Source organism: Atractosteus spatula, chromosome 13 (assembly GCF_055471065.1).
Source record: "Atractosteus spatula isolate fAtrSpa1 chromosome 13, fAtrSpa1.hap1, whole genome shotgun sequence".
Taxonomy (NCBI): Eukaryota; Metazoa; Chordata; class Actinopteri; order Semionotiformes; family Lepisosteidae; genus Atractosteus; species Atractosteus spatula.
This window is the reverse complement of record NC_142718.1, coordinates 9,417,655-9,437,268: the sequence shown is the minus strand read 5'-3', so window position 1 is coordinate 9,437,268 and position 19,614 is coordinate 9,417,655. Positions and strand designations below refer to the sequence as shown.

The 19,614-nt window shown below is 34.6% G+C and overlaps 2 protein-coding genes across 2 annotated transcripts; one reads left to right on the top strand and one right to left on the bottom strand.

Annotated features, from left to right (window-relative positions):
- Positions 1-12,901: 12,901 nt before the first annotated feature.
- Positions 12,902-13,966, top strand: LOC148821773 (uncharacterized). Its single transcript, XM_088930538.1, has one exon. The coding sequence runs from the start codon at positions 12,902-12,904 to the stop codon at positions 13,964-13,966; it is 1,065 nt and encodes a 354-aa protein (XP_088786664.1).
- Positions 13,967-15,015: 1,049 nt separating this feature from the next.
- On the bottom strand, positions 15,016-16,794 carry s100b (S100 calcium binding protein, beta (neural)). The gene is made up of 2 exons (XM_088930536.1): positions 16,633-16,794; positions 15,016-15,910 (listed from the first exon to the last, which is right to left on the bottom strand). The coding sequence occupies exons 1-2, from the start codon at positions 16,768-16,770 to the stop codon at positions 15,761-15,763; spliced, it is 288 nt and encodes a 95-aa protein (XP_088786662.1). The 5' UTR covers positions 16,771-16,794; the 3' UTR covers positions 15,016-15,760.
- Between the last annotated feature and the right edge of the window lie 2,820 nt (positions 16,795-19,614).

Here is a 19,614-nt window from a genome sequence, read left to right as displayed (position 1 = left end):
TTTAAATCTACCTAAATTAGTTTTAAGTGTTCTTTGAAACTTAGTATGTATGTAGAGTCTGTTAGCGAGTTACCACCCTAAACCTGTGTACGTGTTCCGTCGGTCCCCTAATGTGTATGTGTGTAAATCCAGTTGTTGGTTCTTTTTGTTGTATAGGAGAATAAAAGCTGGTGCTTGTTTTCCTACTTTGTCTCCCCTTGTCCTTTGTCCTGCACAAACCCGAAAGTTCTACAATAGTAAGAAGAGCAGTGCAAGTCCAATTTTATTAGACCCAGAGTTAGAGATATATTATCCTCAACTTAACATTAGTTCTCAACTTCAGTATTATGCCAGAACAGAACAATGCTTAGAAATGCTGTTATCACTTATCCTTTAGCTTTTTTGTTTTAAATTGAATTTTGTATTATGTTATTATAAACAAAATGGAAAAAATAATTTCTTAACATTTAATTCTTTGTAGGAAACAAGAAAACTAAAGAAGATGGATAAGGTTTAAAAACTTACTTTGTGACATACTGTACCATTTATGAAAATGCTATTGATTGTTTCTGCCAAGCAAGTTTAAATGGACAGGAATCACATGGTTGAACTGTAGTTTCCAATTCATTAGAACAGTGGTTCTCAAACTGTGGTACGCGTACCGGCAGTGGTACGTGGAGTGCCGCCAAGTGGTACGCCAAATGACCCTGGAACTGTGTCGTGTGCACTGAAAAATCGGGACGGGTTTTCATATTTTGTATTTTAATACATGTCAAATACGCAGCCTACGTACTACGATACAGTGCGCGCTAATACTTCAGTGGACACAAGAGATACTCTGTAATTCTATACCACTCTATAGGAATGTGTGCTACGGATGCAAGTGACCAATTGTATTTAAAAAAAGCTACTGTATCTTCAGCAAATAGATGGAGAAAAGAGAATGTGCGTGATTTTGGAACAATGCTAACGTTGTAAACACAGGAATGCATAGAAATACGTGCTACGAACGCAGGTAATCTTGTGAGCACACGAAAGAGTGATAACAGAAAAATATTTAAGAACTGTTCTAATTTGAGAAAAATACACCGAGCGTCTCTGTGTTTCACTCCCATGCGCATGAAATAAAAACTTTAAATAAATACGGAAATAAAAACTGAAACGCGGAAAAATGCAAGCTTGCGGATTGTAAAGCAGGTAAGCTACACTATTTTTGAAGAACCTTATTTACCGTTGGCAAAAGAGCTGACACGTATTATGTGTAGAGAAAAAGCTGCTAAACAGCTCGACCTGCTGCCCCCCTTCCCCTGAAAGACACAGTCATTCATAGAATTATTGATATGAAGGATTATATCAAAAGTACACTGATAGAGCGCGTTAAGATGAGCAGATGTTTTTCACTGCAATTAGATGAGTCTGTAGTCGATTTGGCCAATTTGCTCGTTTACGTTAGATACGAGTTTGAGGGCATGTCCCTTGAAGACTTTCTGTTCTGTAAACCGCCACCAACAGGAACTACAGGAGAGCACATATTTCAGCTTCTGAATGAATTTATCGAAGAGAATGGCCTCGACTGGATAAAATGCGTCTGAGTTTGTACAGACGGTGCTAAAGCAATGACAAGCCGACATAACGGTGTAGTTGCACGAATTAGAGAGGTTGCTCCAGAAATTAATGTACGCATTACAACATCCACCGCGAGACCTTTGCCGTCAAGAAAATGCCTGACGATTTAATATCTGTTAGACTCTGTTGTGAATTGTATCAAGGCTCGAAAAATTAATTCACATCTGCTTTGCTCAACTAAACAGGCTCACCCCTCTCACTGAAATGGTGCTTTTTTATTAGTTGTTGTTAATGTTTTTTTTTCTGTAAAACACTTTGAGAAGCCACCTTTAAAGGCGCTATATCAAAAACTTTATTATAATATTTATTATATGTATGTGTGAGTGTGTGCATGCGCGCTCATGTTGGTTATTGAGAATTTCTGGGGTTCCTATGAGAAGATGACTTGTAGGTGGTACTTGGATGCTTTGGTTGGATTAGGGGTGGTACTTGGTCCAAAAAGTTTGAGAACCACTGCATTAGAAGAAGGGACTGAATGTTAATATTTTCAAACAGATTTCAGCTCTGTAATGTTTGATTTCCATTCACAGTTACATCAACGGTACTTTCCCACTAATTCAAGACTCTATAGAGAAAAAAGCCATATATAAATGAAAACTGTAAAATTCAAACTGCAAAAACAATATTGTAGAAGACTGACATTTTGGATTTTTTGTCTTCACCTCCTATTATGAAATGTAATTCAAGATATTGGCAGAACAAGACAATTCTTAAAAATTACACACCACTTCAGCATCACATTATCAGCATTATTCAGCAACAATATCTTTGTTAAAATTTGTTTTTCATTACATTTCCTAATTCAAGATAATGCAAGATAGGTACAGGAAGGGCCTATTCATAAATTAGGTTTACAGCATAATCCAGCAAGCTGTGAGGCAAGAAAAACTGTTGAGGTTTATGAGAGAGATCTGAAACATTGATTTGCTTTCCTCAGTTTGTAGTAATGTCAGTCATAACCTCCAGCAATGTGACTGAACATGAAAAGAAATCTGTATTAATAAGATCACGCAGTATTTGCTTATTCACTAAAAAAAAGTATGAAGTTAATAGGGATATCATACATCTGTCAGTACAATACATAAAGGAAGATTGATAACAGTAGTAAAGAAAGGTGAAAAGAGAAAAGGAGAAATTAACATTATTAGATGGGTAAGAAGCTTTACCGCCAGCAGCCATATCACCCTGTAACTCACAACTGGCAACCCACTGAAGCTAAGTAGGTGTGAGCCTGGTTGCTAAGGTTGCTGCTGGAAGAGGTGTTAGTGAGGCCAGCAGGGGGCACACACCCTGCAGTCCATGTGGGTCCTAATGCCCCAGTATAGTGACGGGGACGCTATACTGTAAACAGGCGCCGTCCTTCGGCTGAGACGTAAAACCGAGGTCCTGACTCTCTGTGGTTATTAAAAATTCCAGGGTGTTTCTTGAAATGAGTAGGGGTGTAACCCTGGTGTCCTGGCCAAATTTCCCATGCCTCCTAATAATCCCCCTCTATGAATTGGCTACATTACTTTGTTCTCCCCCCCCCACACTCTGATGGCAGGCAGAGCGACGCGCCGGTAGGAGTATTTCTCGATCGCAGTTAATGGCAACGTCAGCTCAAAGATTTGGTTCAAACCACCAAATGTAATAATAATGTTTCTTTATTAGCCCTATACAATTTTTTGCTTTAGGAATTCATCTTTTCACATACCCCAGCTTTTCTCCATGGAGACACAGACAAGGAGAGAAGGTTGGGGTCAGAGCGCAGGGTCTGCCATTGTATGGCGCCCCTGGAGCAGTTAGGGTTAAGGGCCTTGCTCAGGGGCCCAACAGAGTAGGATTCTTCTGCCAACTGTGGGATTTGAACCAGCAACCTTCCAGTCACAGACACAGATCCTTAGCCACAGAGCCACCGACAAGCAGACCCTGCTAATGCGGGATTAACGCTAGGAAAGAGAGAGATGGGTAAGAAGCTTTACTTTAGTTAAACAGCCTTACTTTATGTTCCTAAATGACATCTTAATGATTACTGAAAGACATTATTGTTGCCTTCTTAAATTTGATAATACAATCCCGTTATTGTGTATAAACTGTATTATAAAACAGTATTGATTTAAAGAAAAATATATTCATCAATGTCTAATTAAGAGAGATGACAAGAGTCTTTGAACAGAGAATCATGGAGTAAATCTCATCACTTCATGATTAGCACAAAAGCATATTGCAAGGGTGAGTCACCAATAACATTAAATACAGTATCTTCAGGCAGTAATGGTTAACAAAACAAAAATCACATTTGAAAATGGTACTTGCAAAATGAATCTGAGCTTTCCTCTTACCATTATCTTAATGATAATCTCCTATAAATATAACCCAACTGGGGCTAGCTAGTCCTTGCAGTAAACTGAAAGAAATGTGTCCTTATTGTCAATACTCTGAAATGTTTCTTTATAACAAAATGCTGGGTTATAAGTGTTAAAAATGTAAATAACAGGTATATAATTTGGAAGATGAACCACATCTCATTATTTTTTTATTTTTTCCCAAAGTCAATTAAAACAACCAAAATTCTATCCTAATAAAATTATCTAACAAAAAATAAGCATTGACAAATAAAAAAAAAATTTTTAACATTTCAGTTTATATTTAATTTATAAATGCCAAGTCATCCCACAACATGCTTAATGAAACAGACTTTTAATATTTTATCTCATATCTTCAGACTTCTTTGCATATATTAATTTGAGTTCCTAATCTCTGACTAATTTGCTTTTTACAATGTTACAGTTTTTAAATTTCTATTTGACTATTTCTAATTTTGCATAACTGTTATACATGCATGAACCTCGTGGAAAATGTTGTTTTGCTCTCTGTCTTTGTGAAAAGACAACAAGCTATGGGCTTGTTCTGTATGGTTTGATGGTAAATTGGTTCCTAATCATTCCTTTATATTTGCAGATGTATGTCCTAATCTGTAAAATGTTTACTGAAATGTGAAGAAGACAGCACTTTGTTAAAATGTTGTAAAATCTGCTTTGAATGTCATTTATTTATGTAAATGGTTGCCCTCAGAGGAATATTTCTGAACAGAAATCTAGTGTTTTCAGGTTCAATAGCAGCCTAAACATAAAGGCACAGTATCTGTCTCCTTGAACAAAACTCTGAAAGGTGTTTTCCTGATTCTTCATTGTAGACACGCGTGGTTAGGGATTAGATAAAAAAAACGACAGCATTTTCCATCAAAGGAGTATTCAAAGTAGTGTGAAAACTATAAGGCTCCAGGTGTGATAAATGGGTTTCTTCTTTTATCTTGCTCACCCTATCATTTCTGAGTCAGGTTCCTTTCAAACGACCAGCCAACCTGCTAAAATCCCAAGGCTAGTACTGACATTTGGGAAGATGGAAGACAGATAGAATGTGCTGGCCATAAATAAAACCAGATTTTAAGTCTTTTTCTTCTGCCTTTAGAATGATAAAAAAATGTGTGTATGAATCTTTGCTTCTCTTTAGCTAATCTGTATCAGTAGTCTGCATTATCTATATGGCATAACACTGATTTGAAAGCTGACACGGTCAGTGAAGACACAGGTTATTTGTCACTTGCAATGCTAAAAGCAAAGGACGGGACCCTTGTATCAGGGAAACTCATATTCATGCCATTTTCAATTTGACCAATTCCAGATGACCCAATATGGTTAGGGACAGGTCGAGGGACACTGCTATAATAGGTACCTTTCTGTATAGGAGATGGTCATGGTCATTTAATAATTAATGTCCTGGCTAAATTCTATTCTGGGTTTATACAATCTAGTCTTCCTAAAGTTTCCCCTTAATTAAAATGAAGAAGCTATTTATTCATATGCCACTTGAACCGATCTGCAGTGAGGCTGCCGGTGCACAATAGTTGTCCACTGATAAATGGTGGACCCCTCCTGTGTGCAAGCATTTTATGCAAGCACAACTTACAAAATGATGCAGACACATTTTTTAAAACCTAATATTTTATGCAGAAACGTGAGTTTTCTAAGGGTAATAAGAGAAAAAAAACTCAAATATGTCAATTGCATAAGTATTCAGACCCTTGTACTCAATAATTGGTAGAAGCACCTTCATATAGGCCCCCTAAGTGCACTGATCGGGATACTATTGGCAAATCTTTGTCGCTTAGCTCTGTGATTCCTTCAAAATCACAACTGGAATCACCACTGGCCTCACTGTGACCTCCCTAACCGGTTTACTTACCCTAACCGGTTTACTTCTTCTTTACTTAGCTTCTCATTTTGTAGGGACAGCCAGATATGGGCGGTGTCCGTGCTACGAATCTGGCTAATAAAACCGAGAGAGAGATAGGTATATAGACCCTGAACTCTAGAGCTGGAAAATAGACTTGAATTAAGATCTTTCCTCGATCCAATAATGTAGTCAAAAGTGGAAACCAGAAGTCCAAAAACCAAGGGAGCGTAATTGCCAAATCAAAGCCGCAATCCAAAAGTCGTAGTTCAAAGGAGAAAACCAGTTCAAAGCCAAAAAGGTGTGTTAAACGAGTAAGGCACAAACCAGAAGGGAAGCTTACAAGGAAAAAACAATACTGAGCGAGGAGGTTAGGGAAGACTGTTCTTAAGTATACGATGGGGTGGAGGTGTGGTGGTGAGTACTGTAAACGCTCTGATATGTTGCCTAATTTAGCATGGTCTACGCCTTCCCCTGCTGACTGAACTCTGTTGTTGGGAAGCATAATATATAACATAACAGTCGGGGTGTCATCCACTTCTTAATGATTGACTTTACCATACACAACGAGATATTAAGTGTCTTTGAAATATTTCATGCTATTCTCCTAACCTGAGAATTTATCATTTAAACTTTTATTAAATTTGATCCCTGAGCTGGATTGAAAGCTTGGACTTCCTTGGTTGAATTTACTTCCGGATTGATAGACCTTACATTAATAAGTATTTATTCTGAAATCATGTTAACCATGTTCAGTAGTGCAGTCAAATTCTAATTAAAATGAGACGGGATGATGAATATAAAAAATAAACACTAAACTTAATATTTTACTGTTATCTCTCCTGTCTGAGGAAATGACAGCCAAGATATATATTGTCAGGTCTGCGAAAACACCCTCACTTGTATCTAATATGAGGAGGAGGAGGTGAGGATGTGAGCAAAAATCTGTGCAAAAGGGGCACAGCAGGTGAATATTTACACGTAAGAAAGCAGAAGTGCAAGATTACAATTTGGCTTCCTAATTTCTGTTGAACAGCTAAATTTGTTGCACAAAGAAAGAAGCCACTCAACAAATTGTGTGTTTCATTAACATAAGTCTGTTCACCTAAATTAATTTAATTTTAATAATAATCCCTTACACTTATATAGTGCTTTTCTGGACACTTCACTGAAAGCGCTTTACACCACCAATGTGTAGCCCCCACCTGGATGATGTGATGATAGCCAAAGTGCACCAGTACACTCACCATACATCAACTATCAGTGGAGCAGAGAACAGAGATAAAGCCAATTCAGAGATGGGGATTTCTGAAAAGCCATGACTGGTAAAGGCCAGGGGGAAATTTGCCCAGGACACTGGAGTAACAGCCCAGTAATTATTCAATAATTCTTTCATATCCATTATTAATTTACTTCTTTCGGTTTGTTTGTTTGCTTTGAACGTGTAGAGTAGATTGGGGTCTGAATATTTTTGCAAGACACTGTATACACTCTTAAGAATATAAAAAGCATAGATGACACTGATTCTGATGTTCATTAGAAAAAAAAGTAGTTCATAAAAGGTTAGAGCAGGGAGCTGAATCAGCGTGTGCACTGCAAAGTAAAAAGTAGATGTAACTTCAGTGCTGGAAGGAAAAAGAAAGTAGAAAAAACAAGATCTCAGCTGTGGAGCCTTCTGCAGGTGTGTGTAGTTATCCATAACGCTGCAATGTTACATCTCAGTAATTCACAGCACTCTAAGGAATAACTAAACCTGAAGGAATTTTATTCTAATTTCATCTAAAAAAATCACCCTTGCTGCAAAGACAAGGTCAGACGAGGAACTGAATGTATTTATTTTGGAGCACGTCTGCTGGGATATGGTGTTTTTTTTTGTCTAAGATCATATTAGCCCTTTGACTCTGAATCCAGCAGATTAATGATTATCTCATGGAAGTGCTTTGAAGAAATATGTAAGAAAATGAAAATCATATGCTGTTTTATTAAACAACAATAAAAATATTAAGCAGCTTGTCATGAACATGTTTCACCAGGTAACTTAATTTATTTATAAGGATGAATATAGCACAATATATTTTAACTGAGTAACAAATTAGAATATATCTAAAAAATATGCACATCTGTTTTTACTGCATGTTAATTTATATTGATAAGATAATGTAGAGTAATGTAAAACTATTAACTTATATAAACAGCTATTCAATGAAACAAAAAAGGTAGTTTTAATTGCATTTCACAGATTTTTTAATGTGTCAGAAAATGTACTTTGAATTTTACTTTATTAACATGAAAAAAGATATATAACAATTTATTTGATTTATTAGATCGTGTGTTAATATGCTAGATGAATATGATAACTTATATATACAGTAGTGATCAATTAAGCACAAACTAATAAAAATGTACTGCAGGTGTTCAATTATCAAATGTCAGTTTGACAAAAATATAATTGTACTCAATGATATATTGAATTGCGTGAAACCATGCAGAGATTATTATATGATTTTATTAGTTCAGAGTCAACATTTTCTTGATGTAATGAGCTTATTTAAACAATTTCTTGGTGTACTTTCTACTTTTTATTGGTGTACACTACATTCTTAAGCATGTCCCCTAAGGAGTTACAGAGTTCAATTTACCACTAGATGGCAGTCTAGTTGTGATTTGAAAAGAAAACAATTATATAGAAAAAGGTTTAAAACACTGACAGATTTTAAACTCACAGAATTCTTCTTCAGTCTCAATTAAATCAATAACACACCCTTCCAATTGTTTTAGAATATTCAGTACACAGACACTTGCTGTAATGTAAAATTCCCCCTACATTGTTTTCCTACAGTATGTACAAAAAAGAACTAAAAGTGCTAAATGTGTATTGCTGTATCCCAGTGAAAGCACAATTGTGTTGTAGGTTTGCTTCGACATTTGCTAGTCTCATATCAGAACAAAACAAAGGATGAACCAGTTTTAACCAACTGTGAAGAAATGAAGGTAACATGATTACAACAATCATCATAGGAATGTGTGGATAGGAAATAGAACCTAGGATGCAAAATATCCTTGCCTAATTTACTTTTTGGTAATAGAGAGCCACATTAGATAAATGTTCAACCAGACTAAATATCTATAGTAAATTAATACATCTCGCAGCCCTCTGGAATCAAGCTAAAGAAAAAAAACAGGTGGTTGATTACCAATAGACAGTTGTGGAATTCCTGCTACTATGAATTTAATAAACAGATTAATAATATAATTCACAAACTACCGACTACTGAGAATTCATATTGTTGGTACAGGGTGTTGCACAATAGAAATCAACATTTTGAAACACCCATCTTCTCTTCCTGCCAACTTTGAATTCCAAAATTTTCCAGAGGCTTCTTACATATAACCAAAGGAATCTCACCATCAGTTACTACCATTACTTCAAATAATAATTAATAGTTCCTTACACTTATATAGCACTTTTCTGGCCACTCCATCTTAAAGCGCTTTTACAGGTAATGGGGACTCCCCTGCACCACTACTAATGTGTAGCACCCACCTGTATAATGCAATGGCAGCCATAGTGCGCCAGTACGCTCACCACACACCAGCTATTAGTGGGGAGGAGAACAGAGTAATTAAGCAACTTCATAGAAGAGGATTATTAAGAGGCCATGATTGGTAAAGGCCAGGGGAAATTTGGCCAGGTTGCCGGGGTAACACCCCTACTCTTTTCAAAAAACACCCTGGGATTTTTTGTTTATGACCACAGACCGTCGTGACCTTTTATTCATATTCCAAAGGACAGCACCTTTTTTTACAGTATAGTGTCCCCATGACTATACTGGGGCATTAGGACCTACACTGACTCACAGACCGCAGGGTATGCTCTCCCTACTGGTACCATTAACACGTCTTCCAGCAGCCACCTTAGGTTTCCCAGGAGGTTTCTCATTCAGGTACTGGACAGGCTCACACCTGCTTAGCTTCAGTGGGCTGCCAGTTGTGAATTACAGGGTGATATACTGTAGCTGCTGGCTAAAGTTTTGAGATTTACTAGGTTTGAGATCTGCAATTGGAGGGGTGAGGTTTATTTAGCCAGTGAACCAGATGGCAACTCTCACTGATGTAGGTAATTTGGGCTCATAAATCATACCCTGAATCATCCAGTCATTCTGTGTGTGTTCCAAGCGCATGCATAGCCCCTGGAGGGCCAATATGTCATCTAGCATTTGTTCTACACAAGCTCTCATGGTAGCTAATTGGTTTAATTGTTTAATAAATTGATAATTGTCATATTTCAGTCTCCTCTAGCTTTTAACCGTGTAACCAATGTGAATTCAATGGTCCAGTTTGTGAAAATACTGTAATATTTATATATTGAACATGAAAAAAAACATCAGTTATGACCACAAATTCAATTTATTTGTTTTCCTAAAACCATTCTGGAATAATAGAGTGATAGGTTTACTTTTATGACCAGTATATATTTATGCTGGTAGTGTGGGAAATTAACCTCTATCAATTATAAAGGCTAAACCTTTGCAGACTATGCATGGTGACACTAGGTGAAGTAAGTCATGTAAGCAAAGTTAAATAATAAAGAGTTCCACATTTCAGTGATACCAAAGAAAGTCATATGGCAAATTCATTACCCTGTGACTAATTTAGTATCTGAAAAATAATAGGTATTAAAAACAAATAATATACAAATTACATTTAAACACGATTCTTGATCAATTGAGCCGGCAAATACATCAAATGGTCACACACTTAATTAAACCCTAATATAATCAAAGGTCTCCACAAATCTTAATCTCTGAAAGGCTAAGTCTATTTTCATAATATACTGTATATATATTCTTCTGTAAACCCCCAATCTTGATTGATGCATTTTCTCTGTAAAAAAAACTTAATCCAAAAGCAATTAAGACTGAGAAGCTGTGCCTGGCAAATTTAAAGAGTGAAATTAAATAATTGCATAAATATATAAAATACAGTTCCTTTTACTAGATTTAACATAAGTCCTCCACTCCAGGGGCAATTATCTGATAGGTTTCTGCTTATACTGTAAATGAAGGAACCCAAGTGGTAAAAATTGTCTGTAATTCTGTTTCCACTCCTGTCTCTTCTCTTATTGCTTTTTTTCTTTTTCCTTTTTACTGCTTCGTTTTTGCACTCCCCTCTTGAGAGATGTCTTAACCAACATTGACTCACTGTGGGGGAGGTCTCATACAGTAATTTTCTCACCTGTGTCTGCCCATCATGAATTCATTAACTTTTAAGAACTGTAGTGAGAAATAAGTGAGAAAATCTTAATTAACAAGTTGAGGAGAGACTGCATACAGTAATGTGTGCTGAAGCTGTTGGAAGTAATACACTTTAACTAGGGTATTTGTGAAACCAAGGACTGAGTACAATTGCAGCAAGCAGATTAGCTAGAAGCACCAATTAGCATTGGTGATTAAGGGCTCTTCTGGAACTAAAATGAGTAGACACAGAGGTAGGTGTGATACTGGACCATGATCAAAACCCACTGAACTAGATTAACCCTTGTCTGAATTGGATACTGTAGATACTGTATGTAATGAGTGAGTCCCGTCGACAGGAAAACAGGAAAATCAGGACATATCAATGCCAATTGATGAAAAAATGGGTTGTATTCAATCTCAATCTCAATGAAGTTCATAAAATGAACCTGTATTACTAAGTACAAAATTACTAAGAACTGTATTACTAAGTACTTAATAAACCACTTGCCAAAGTAAAAATATTCATTATTCTTACTGAATTATGTGTAATCAAACCTTCACTTAAGTGTTTATGTGTTACAGTGTAATCAATAGCCTGTGTTGTTACGGTGTTTACAGATCAGGAAGGTTAAACCTTCATCCTCTCACACATACAGAACAGTACTTTACCTTGGTGCTATAAAGATTCAAAGCTGGGACAGATGGTTGGCAGATCTTCCTACCTCCCTCTGTGTGAATTATTAATACATTTATCCTCTCCTATTCTCTCACATTTCAACAGGTACAGTACCCAAGGTACAATAGCACACCTCTCTTAATCCCCGTAAAAGCTCTCCTCTTTCCATCACACACACGTCTGTGTTGAAAGATAGTGCTGGAAAAATTTACAGGTAAGACATGGTTTTCTTCTGTGCTTAAAACAATTACAGTGAAATGTTTTCTTTCTTTCTCAACAAACAGATTTTTTATTTTCAGTAAAAATAGTCAAAATGCAATTTGTGCTTTGGGTGTTTAAAACGGGTGGCAAAAGATTGCTATGAAAAACCTCAATGTCTGAATAATTTATATTAGCAGAACTTTACCCTCTGCTCAGCTGGGTGACAAATACACTTGTTTTAGTATAAGATTTTGTTATAGGGGATCTTTTAAAATATCTGATGTTTGGTCTGATGTTATTAGCAGCTTGAAACTATTTTTTCCTTTAGTATAATGTTATAAGATTTATAGAGATCTAAAATAAATAAATATAAGAGTTATGGAGATACTGCAATTTTAAAGAGTTTACTCTAAACTAGTACTAGAACTACTAGTTTACTCTAAACTTGTACTCTAAATACTGTTGTGTAAAATAGCATGTTAAAGTTAATGATCAGTTAGTGTTCAAAACTTTTCATTTCCAGTATTGTAGTCTACTAATATATATCTACCTGTACTTGATTTTACCTCATCAGTATCTCTTTAATACACAAACAGCACAATCAAAAGTGACTTAACAGTATTTTTACAGCAATTTTACTATTTTCTTTTCAAACTTTGGAATTATAATGTGCATTATCTGATTTCATATTTTTATACTGAGTTTGGGAAACCATTAATGAAACAAATATATTATTCATTCGGACAGATCAAAAACTATTTTAAATATGTAATGTATAATGTTAACTATTTTGAAAAAATATATATTAGTTATTCACAGTAATGTTTAATTCCTGTTTTTTCTCATTACTTTTTGTAATAAACATTTGGGCTCATGATCATAAATCATATTACCATATATTTTGAAATAAGATACACATAACATAAAATGTTTTTCTAAAATTTTTCACAAAGGTTACTACAAAGGAAAGATGAGGGCCTTTTACATTTGGTTTCTCTTCCATCTTTGGTTTGGAAGTTCAACTTTTGTGCCACAGTGTGAGAAGGGATGTGATTGTCAAGAAGTCTTGAAATTTGTTAACTGCTCAAAAGCAGCTTACACCTATATACCTGGCAACCTCTCCTCGGACACAGAACACTTTGATTTATCCAGAAACAATCTGACAGTCATTCCTGTGGGAGCTTTGAGTTTCTTGTGGAGATTAAAGGTGCTGCTAATTAATGACAACGACATCAGGGTCATAGAAGATGGTGCCTTCTCGTGCCTTGAGAATCTCCGGAGACTGGATCTGAGCCGCAACAAGATCTCCTCTCTTAGCAACGGATTTTCCATTGGCTTGCAGTCCCTTGGGGAGCTACTTCTGTCAGAGAATCAGCTGATGGCTCTGAACAGCAAGACCTTCCAGCACCTGGACAACTTGCAGAAACTCAACTTGAGCTGCAACAACATCAGTTACATCGAGATCAGAGCCTTCAGGCACATGACCTATCTCAGGCAACTGCACCTGAATGAGAATAGGCTGGCAACCCTAAATAATAACATTTTCTCTATGTTGAAGTCACTGGAGGTTCTTAACCTTGAAGGAAACCAGATCAATAACACGGATCTTGGCGTTTTCATGCCCTTGAGTAGCTTAACATTGCTGAACTTGGTTCAAAACCAACTAAAGAACATCAAATTTAAGACTTTTGTAAACATTCACAATTATGAAACCCATATCTTGCTGGCTGGAAACCACTGGCACTGTGATTGTGACCTCCAGCGGGTCTTTAGGAAACTTCAGAGCACACAAAGACTGATCTTGGATGACTATGAATACCTGACCTGTAAAGAGCCACATGAACTTGAAGGCCACAAGATTGTAGATGTGGAAAATGAGCTGTGTTTTGGGGAGACAGTGACAGTCTTAATCATCACCTTCACAGTTGTTGTCACTGTGGTGGCAGCCATTGTCATGGCCGAGAGAAACAGGAAAAAACGGACTGGCAAGCACTGGAGTGAGGAGAGTGATATGACCTATGACTCCCAGGACTAGCTGGTCCTCACCTTACAGTGCCATGGCCTCTCCACAGAAATACCATGCAATGTTCATAGTTTGAATGATTTGTCAAGACAATTTTTAAAGCATTTTTTTTCAAAATATTTGAAGATCAGGGAAAACATACAACCCTTTAGAATGCAGTTAATCAGCTTGATCATTAAACATCAAAAACATTTAAAAATTAATACTGCATTACTTAGCATACTTCTGCTCTAAAGTTCTTCAGACATATTATTTTTTATTTTTTCAGTTATAGTTATGAAGCAATGCTTAGTTTTCAATGAACTGGTGGAGATGTTAGAAGTTTCCCCATCGGACAAATGCTAATGTTAACTCAATTTTGCAGATGTTCCATTCTTTAAAACTATCATATTAACTGATGTTGTATAGCTTATGTCATAGTAAGATTCTCAGCACTATAATTTTATAAGGTAATGGAAATTATTATAGGAAATAAAGCTCTATGGAAATAATATCCTATAATATAATATCCTAAATAATAAAATGTAATTAGTAGTGTATAACACACTACTGTAGACAAGAAAAAGGCGATTGAAAGACATTATACAATAATGTAAGGCAATACTGGAAATTTTATAAATGTTTTGGAGATTATAAGCATTAGAATGTATTAATTAGTTTTAGCATGGAGCACTTTTTAAGTGCATTATGGAATTGAGGTTCATACCAGTGGTAGCAAGCCTAATATCTGGTTGTGTGGACATGCTACATGCTAAAGTGTTTTTTTCTATTTTTTCCATTACTAAACATAGAAACCTAGAACGAAAATGCAAATTCATGCTTTCTTTTGCAAATGTAGACCTAAGATTCATTCAAACGCATTTTTCCAAGTGATATCTTGCTAATTAAAGATAATCAATTGATGTTGTCATTAATTTGGTGGGTTATATTGTAGATTATCTTGGAAAACTGGATTTTAGATTGATGAACATGATGTTGTATTTTTTTTTGCTACAAAGGTTTTTTTTTATTATGTGTTTATAATTACAATGAAGACAGAGATGCATTTAATACCATGAGGATATTTGTACAGAACATTTTATTAACAGTCATGATACATAGCAGCAACCTTTCATAGCATCAAAGTATACCTTCCAAGAGTTCCCATGCATTATAACATTGCAACATAACAGGCAACTGCCCTTACATCATCTCCTAGATTGTAATTAAGAAAAGATTATGACTTGAATTATGTAATGTGAATGCATTGTGTGTGGTATTGTTAGATACATTGTGATGATTTTAAGAATTCTATTTTCCACGTCTTGCAATAATTTCAGGTAGCACTGGTACTGTGATTGCCACTTCATTAAAGAAAAATATACTATGATGTAGGGCTAAGAAAATGTGGAGCATAATTTATTGTACAAATGACAGAGAAAGACACAGAAATATGGGAAGCTATGCATTCAAATGGCATTGTAAATTTTTTTTTTGACCTCACACTGCTGATCTCAAATTTAATATAAGAGTGGAATATTTCAACCAAACACTGATTATTGCTAATAAAATGACATTTTCTGACACATTGGAATGGGGTAGATATGCTTCAACTTAGGGCTGAGTAAACATCTTCTAGGTGACTGAGGTACTTCAGTAAATACTGTATAAAAGGGTAAAAGCATAAATTCATTGTACCACACATGCCAAAATTGTCTGTAATTAAATCTTATTAGAAACTCCTCAAACCCATAAAGGTTAGGAGAAGTAAATTGTTATATATTCTGCTTCACTTTTGTTAACTTAGATTTGTGCGAGTACTGGTGCCTACTCGTCTTCTTGGTGCTCAAAGAACTCATGGCAACAGATGGTCACCATGGTGATGAAGGTCATGAATTCCTGGAAGTCACACTCAGAATCGCCATCTGTGTCCAGACTCTCTATCAAACTGTCCATCGTGGCCTGGTCTTTGATTTGCTGAAATAATAAAGAGGAATGCTAAATCAACATTATGATCTTGATCTCATTTCGACCCTTTGTCTTGATGACTGTTTTAACCTAATTAATTAAAAAGAAAACTTGGGTGTGTTACAAATTCAGTCATTGTAAAGGTATTTCACACTCTTTAAAGGATTACATGTTATTTTTTTTTCATTATGCATTGTAATACTGTATTTCTTGTAGCTTATATATACAGTAAATTATGTATATTATTTACCCATGGCTTGTATTCATTGTTAGCATTAAAACCTTTCTCATTTTAGTGCCTGTAAGTTAGTGTTCCATGATTTTCTTTAAAAGAATGTACAGGATAAAATAGCCTATGGTATAGATGAGATACAGTAGTTAACACTGTGCTGCAATAATATAAGAATTATTTTCACTTAAAAACTAAATTTTAATGATGCAACATTTCATTTTATCTTTCCTAGTTATAAAATAAAGCTCAGGATATAATTACACAATGTGTTTTTTCACAAGTTCATATAATAATATTTATTTTCATAAAACGTTTTTAAATAGGCTGAAAACTGAAATACATTTTTCATTACTAGAAAATAAAAGAAAAAGTATTTCAATTAAATGGTGTATTTCTATATTTTACTGTCCAGGCAAACAGATTGTTTTTCAAGAAAACTTTATATGAATATGACTTTTGCAAAAACACTTTATAAAAATGTGAAAACAATTATTCTCACCCCCACATAATTTGATAGTTCATTGTTGATCAGTTCTTTCAGTTCACTTTTCTTCAGTTTATGCTTATCGCCTTCTTTTTCTGAATACTTGTGAAATACATCAATAATGGTTGCCAGAGAATTTTCTAAATCAGTCATATTTAAAGCAGGGCCTAAATCTGAAATGAAACAAAAAAATAGTTTTACTCCAAAACACATACAATAATGGGATTACAGTGTCTTAAGGTCTTAAATTGAACATAAATGCTGTTCTACAGTACATGTCCATGCAAATTTAGATTTAAATTGTTGACAAAGATGTGAGTTATGTACACAATTAAACAATCTGTTGACTATATTGAATACATGCGCATACTGGACCTTGGTGCTGATGGATTTCAGAGGAACTTTTCTCTCTCTGAAATATCATCTAAATGTGAGCCCTTGGAAGTTCATTTTATACTGTATGTGAGTATAGCTTTCTTTTACTTCTACTTCTGATCCTAATTCTTAAAAATCTACTGATGATTTTAGATAGTGATTAAATAAACGGTATTATTACCACTATTTCTTCAAATAATCCTATATCTTGGCACAATTTTATTTAGAAAACTGTTCCCATGAACATTATTCCAGATCAGTGTCAGATCCCAAAGATGAAACATCTAGGTTCCAACTTGAGTAAATCCAACTTTTTTGTAGAGATTCCTTGTTGTGGCTCTCAAAAATATAAAAATTATTCTGTGAATTTCTTTTACATTTTACTTCATTTTAATCTATTGAACTGATATTTTAGCCATCTCTCACTGAAACTCAGAATGATTTTATGTTGGTATCTACCTGAGTTTTTCAGTATAGAAAGAAATGCCCATACTATTGAAAAGGTCATGTACCGTTGAATACTGTTCAATTGAGAAGGTCATGTTCTAGTATGTATTGCAAGAATTGAACTAAACAATATCCTTTAGCTATCCTTATAGATCAAAACGAACAAACTCACTTAGAATCATTGTCCAGTAAGTGATATGTCAATCATTTATTGTCTGGAAATGATGGCATTTCTTATATTTTAAAAAGACTGCACATATAGTTTTATGAATCCATTTATCCTTTTAAGTTTGCCTTCCTAGCTGTTCAACAAGGCAGGCTTTCTTTTCTGAATTAGAAACTTGAGGAAATTCAACTGTTTGCAGCATACCGGTGTGAATTTATTTAAAAAAAAATGACCAAGATTGCAGTACTTTCACATACAGTAGTGAAATCACTGCAGACCACAAGATACACAAGAATAACAAAAAAGTAATAGAAATGCACCAAAACAAGGAAGGGGGTATATCATGTGTAAAAGAATATATAAAGTATACTGTTTTGTTTGCATGGTTCATATATTTATATACAGTATAATGTAAAGCATATTTAACATGATCATATTATATGAAATATTTTTCAAATCTATCCAAAATCCAGAATAGTAAGATTTGAAATATAAATAGCATTAAAGAGAATTATTATTTGAAATCCCAATCTTTTACGTAAAATATTTGTTAAAGTTGCTTAAAGCACATTTAATTTTGAAGGTATACTTTTTTACCTGTTCTTTGTATTCTAACAACAGGTGATAAATATCTACAGCACAAAACAAGTCCTACAGAATAGAAGCTTCCTGAATGTAGTATCGTTATATTTAATGAAACTTATTAAGGTAAACCTAGAAACCTATCTATATAAATCTAAAAGCTAAAGTAAAAAGTAAAATTAATTAAAGAACGTGTGAGACAAATTAGGAAGAAAAGTTGCCTTTCAGCTTATTTTTAGCATAACTTTGTTACTTTTTATTTTTTAAGTAAACCATCGGCAGAAAACAATCTTAGACAAAAAATCACTTACCTCCTTGTAGATGATTTGAAAAGTTTAAGAAACTAAATTCCAAAACAGAAGTAGTGTCTTTTTATATGCTGGGCGTGGAGAGTTGCCACAGCAACTGTAGCCCTTTTGCCGATTTCACCAATAAAGGCAGCAATCATGTGGCTCGTCTGAAACAATCACCCTTTATTCTGCCATGGGACAGTGACAAAAATTTACCATTTTGATCTTTTGCATTGTATTTATCATTAAAGGGTTTTTGTTTCTTCCTTTCTGTTTTATAAGGCACAGTACTGAACTCATTGTCTGGTTAATTAATGCCTTGTGATGTTAATATAAAGTATTTAATCAGGAACAACTTGAACAGATTATTTTCAAGAAGGAAACTTCAGTAATCTTGAACCTTCTATATTGAACCTACTTTGTGTATCTTACAGTAAATATGTAATGATTATTTAATATGATAATATTATCATATACAGTATACTGTATATAAGCTTCAAATGCATTTCAATTACTATCAGCTCTTAAAGAGTATTACATTTTAATTGCAAATAAATAGTATGACACAGGTACTGTATATGCATATGTTCATTCAGTAACAGTGTTATAATAGTATTAAGATTATATTATATATTATATATTAACTATATTAGGACATTTCTGGAACATTTTCAAAGTTAAAGTTTAAAAATAATATTTTAGGGTATGTATTATTAAATGATACTTGTTTCTGTAATGGCAAAGTGGATTACACTATTTTGGGAAAAGTAAATAACTTAGTCAAAAGATACAAAAAGATTAATGTATAAAGTGTTTCAGTAGAAGAAATTTGGAAACCACATGATTGTCGAAGGAAACTGAGAAAACCTGAATTAAAAAAGGAACATTGCAAACATTAGAGTACAGATATTGACCCGAAAAAGAAATGAAACTGAAATGAAATGAAAGTCTAATGCATCCAAATATAGATATCAAACCAAAGAACAGAAAACATCAAATGAACATAAGAAACATGGCACATGGTGCCCTGTAAAAAAAAAAAACAATATAAGAAAAGTTACAAAAGAGTGGAGACCTTTTAGCCTATCTGGCCTGCTTGTCATTTGTCTGCTTGATCAGAGGATTTCATCCATCCAG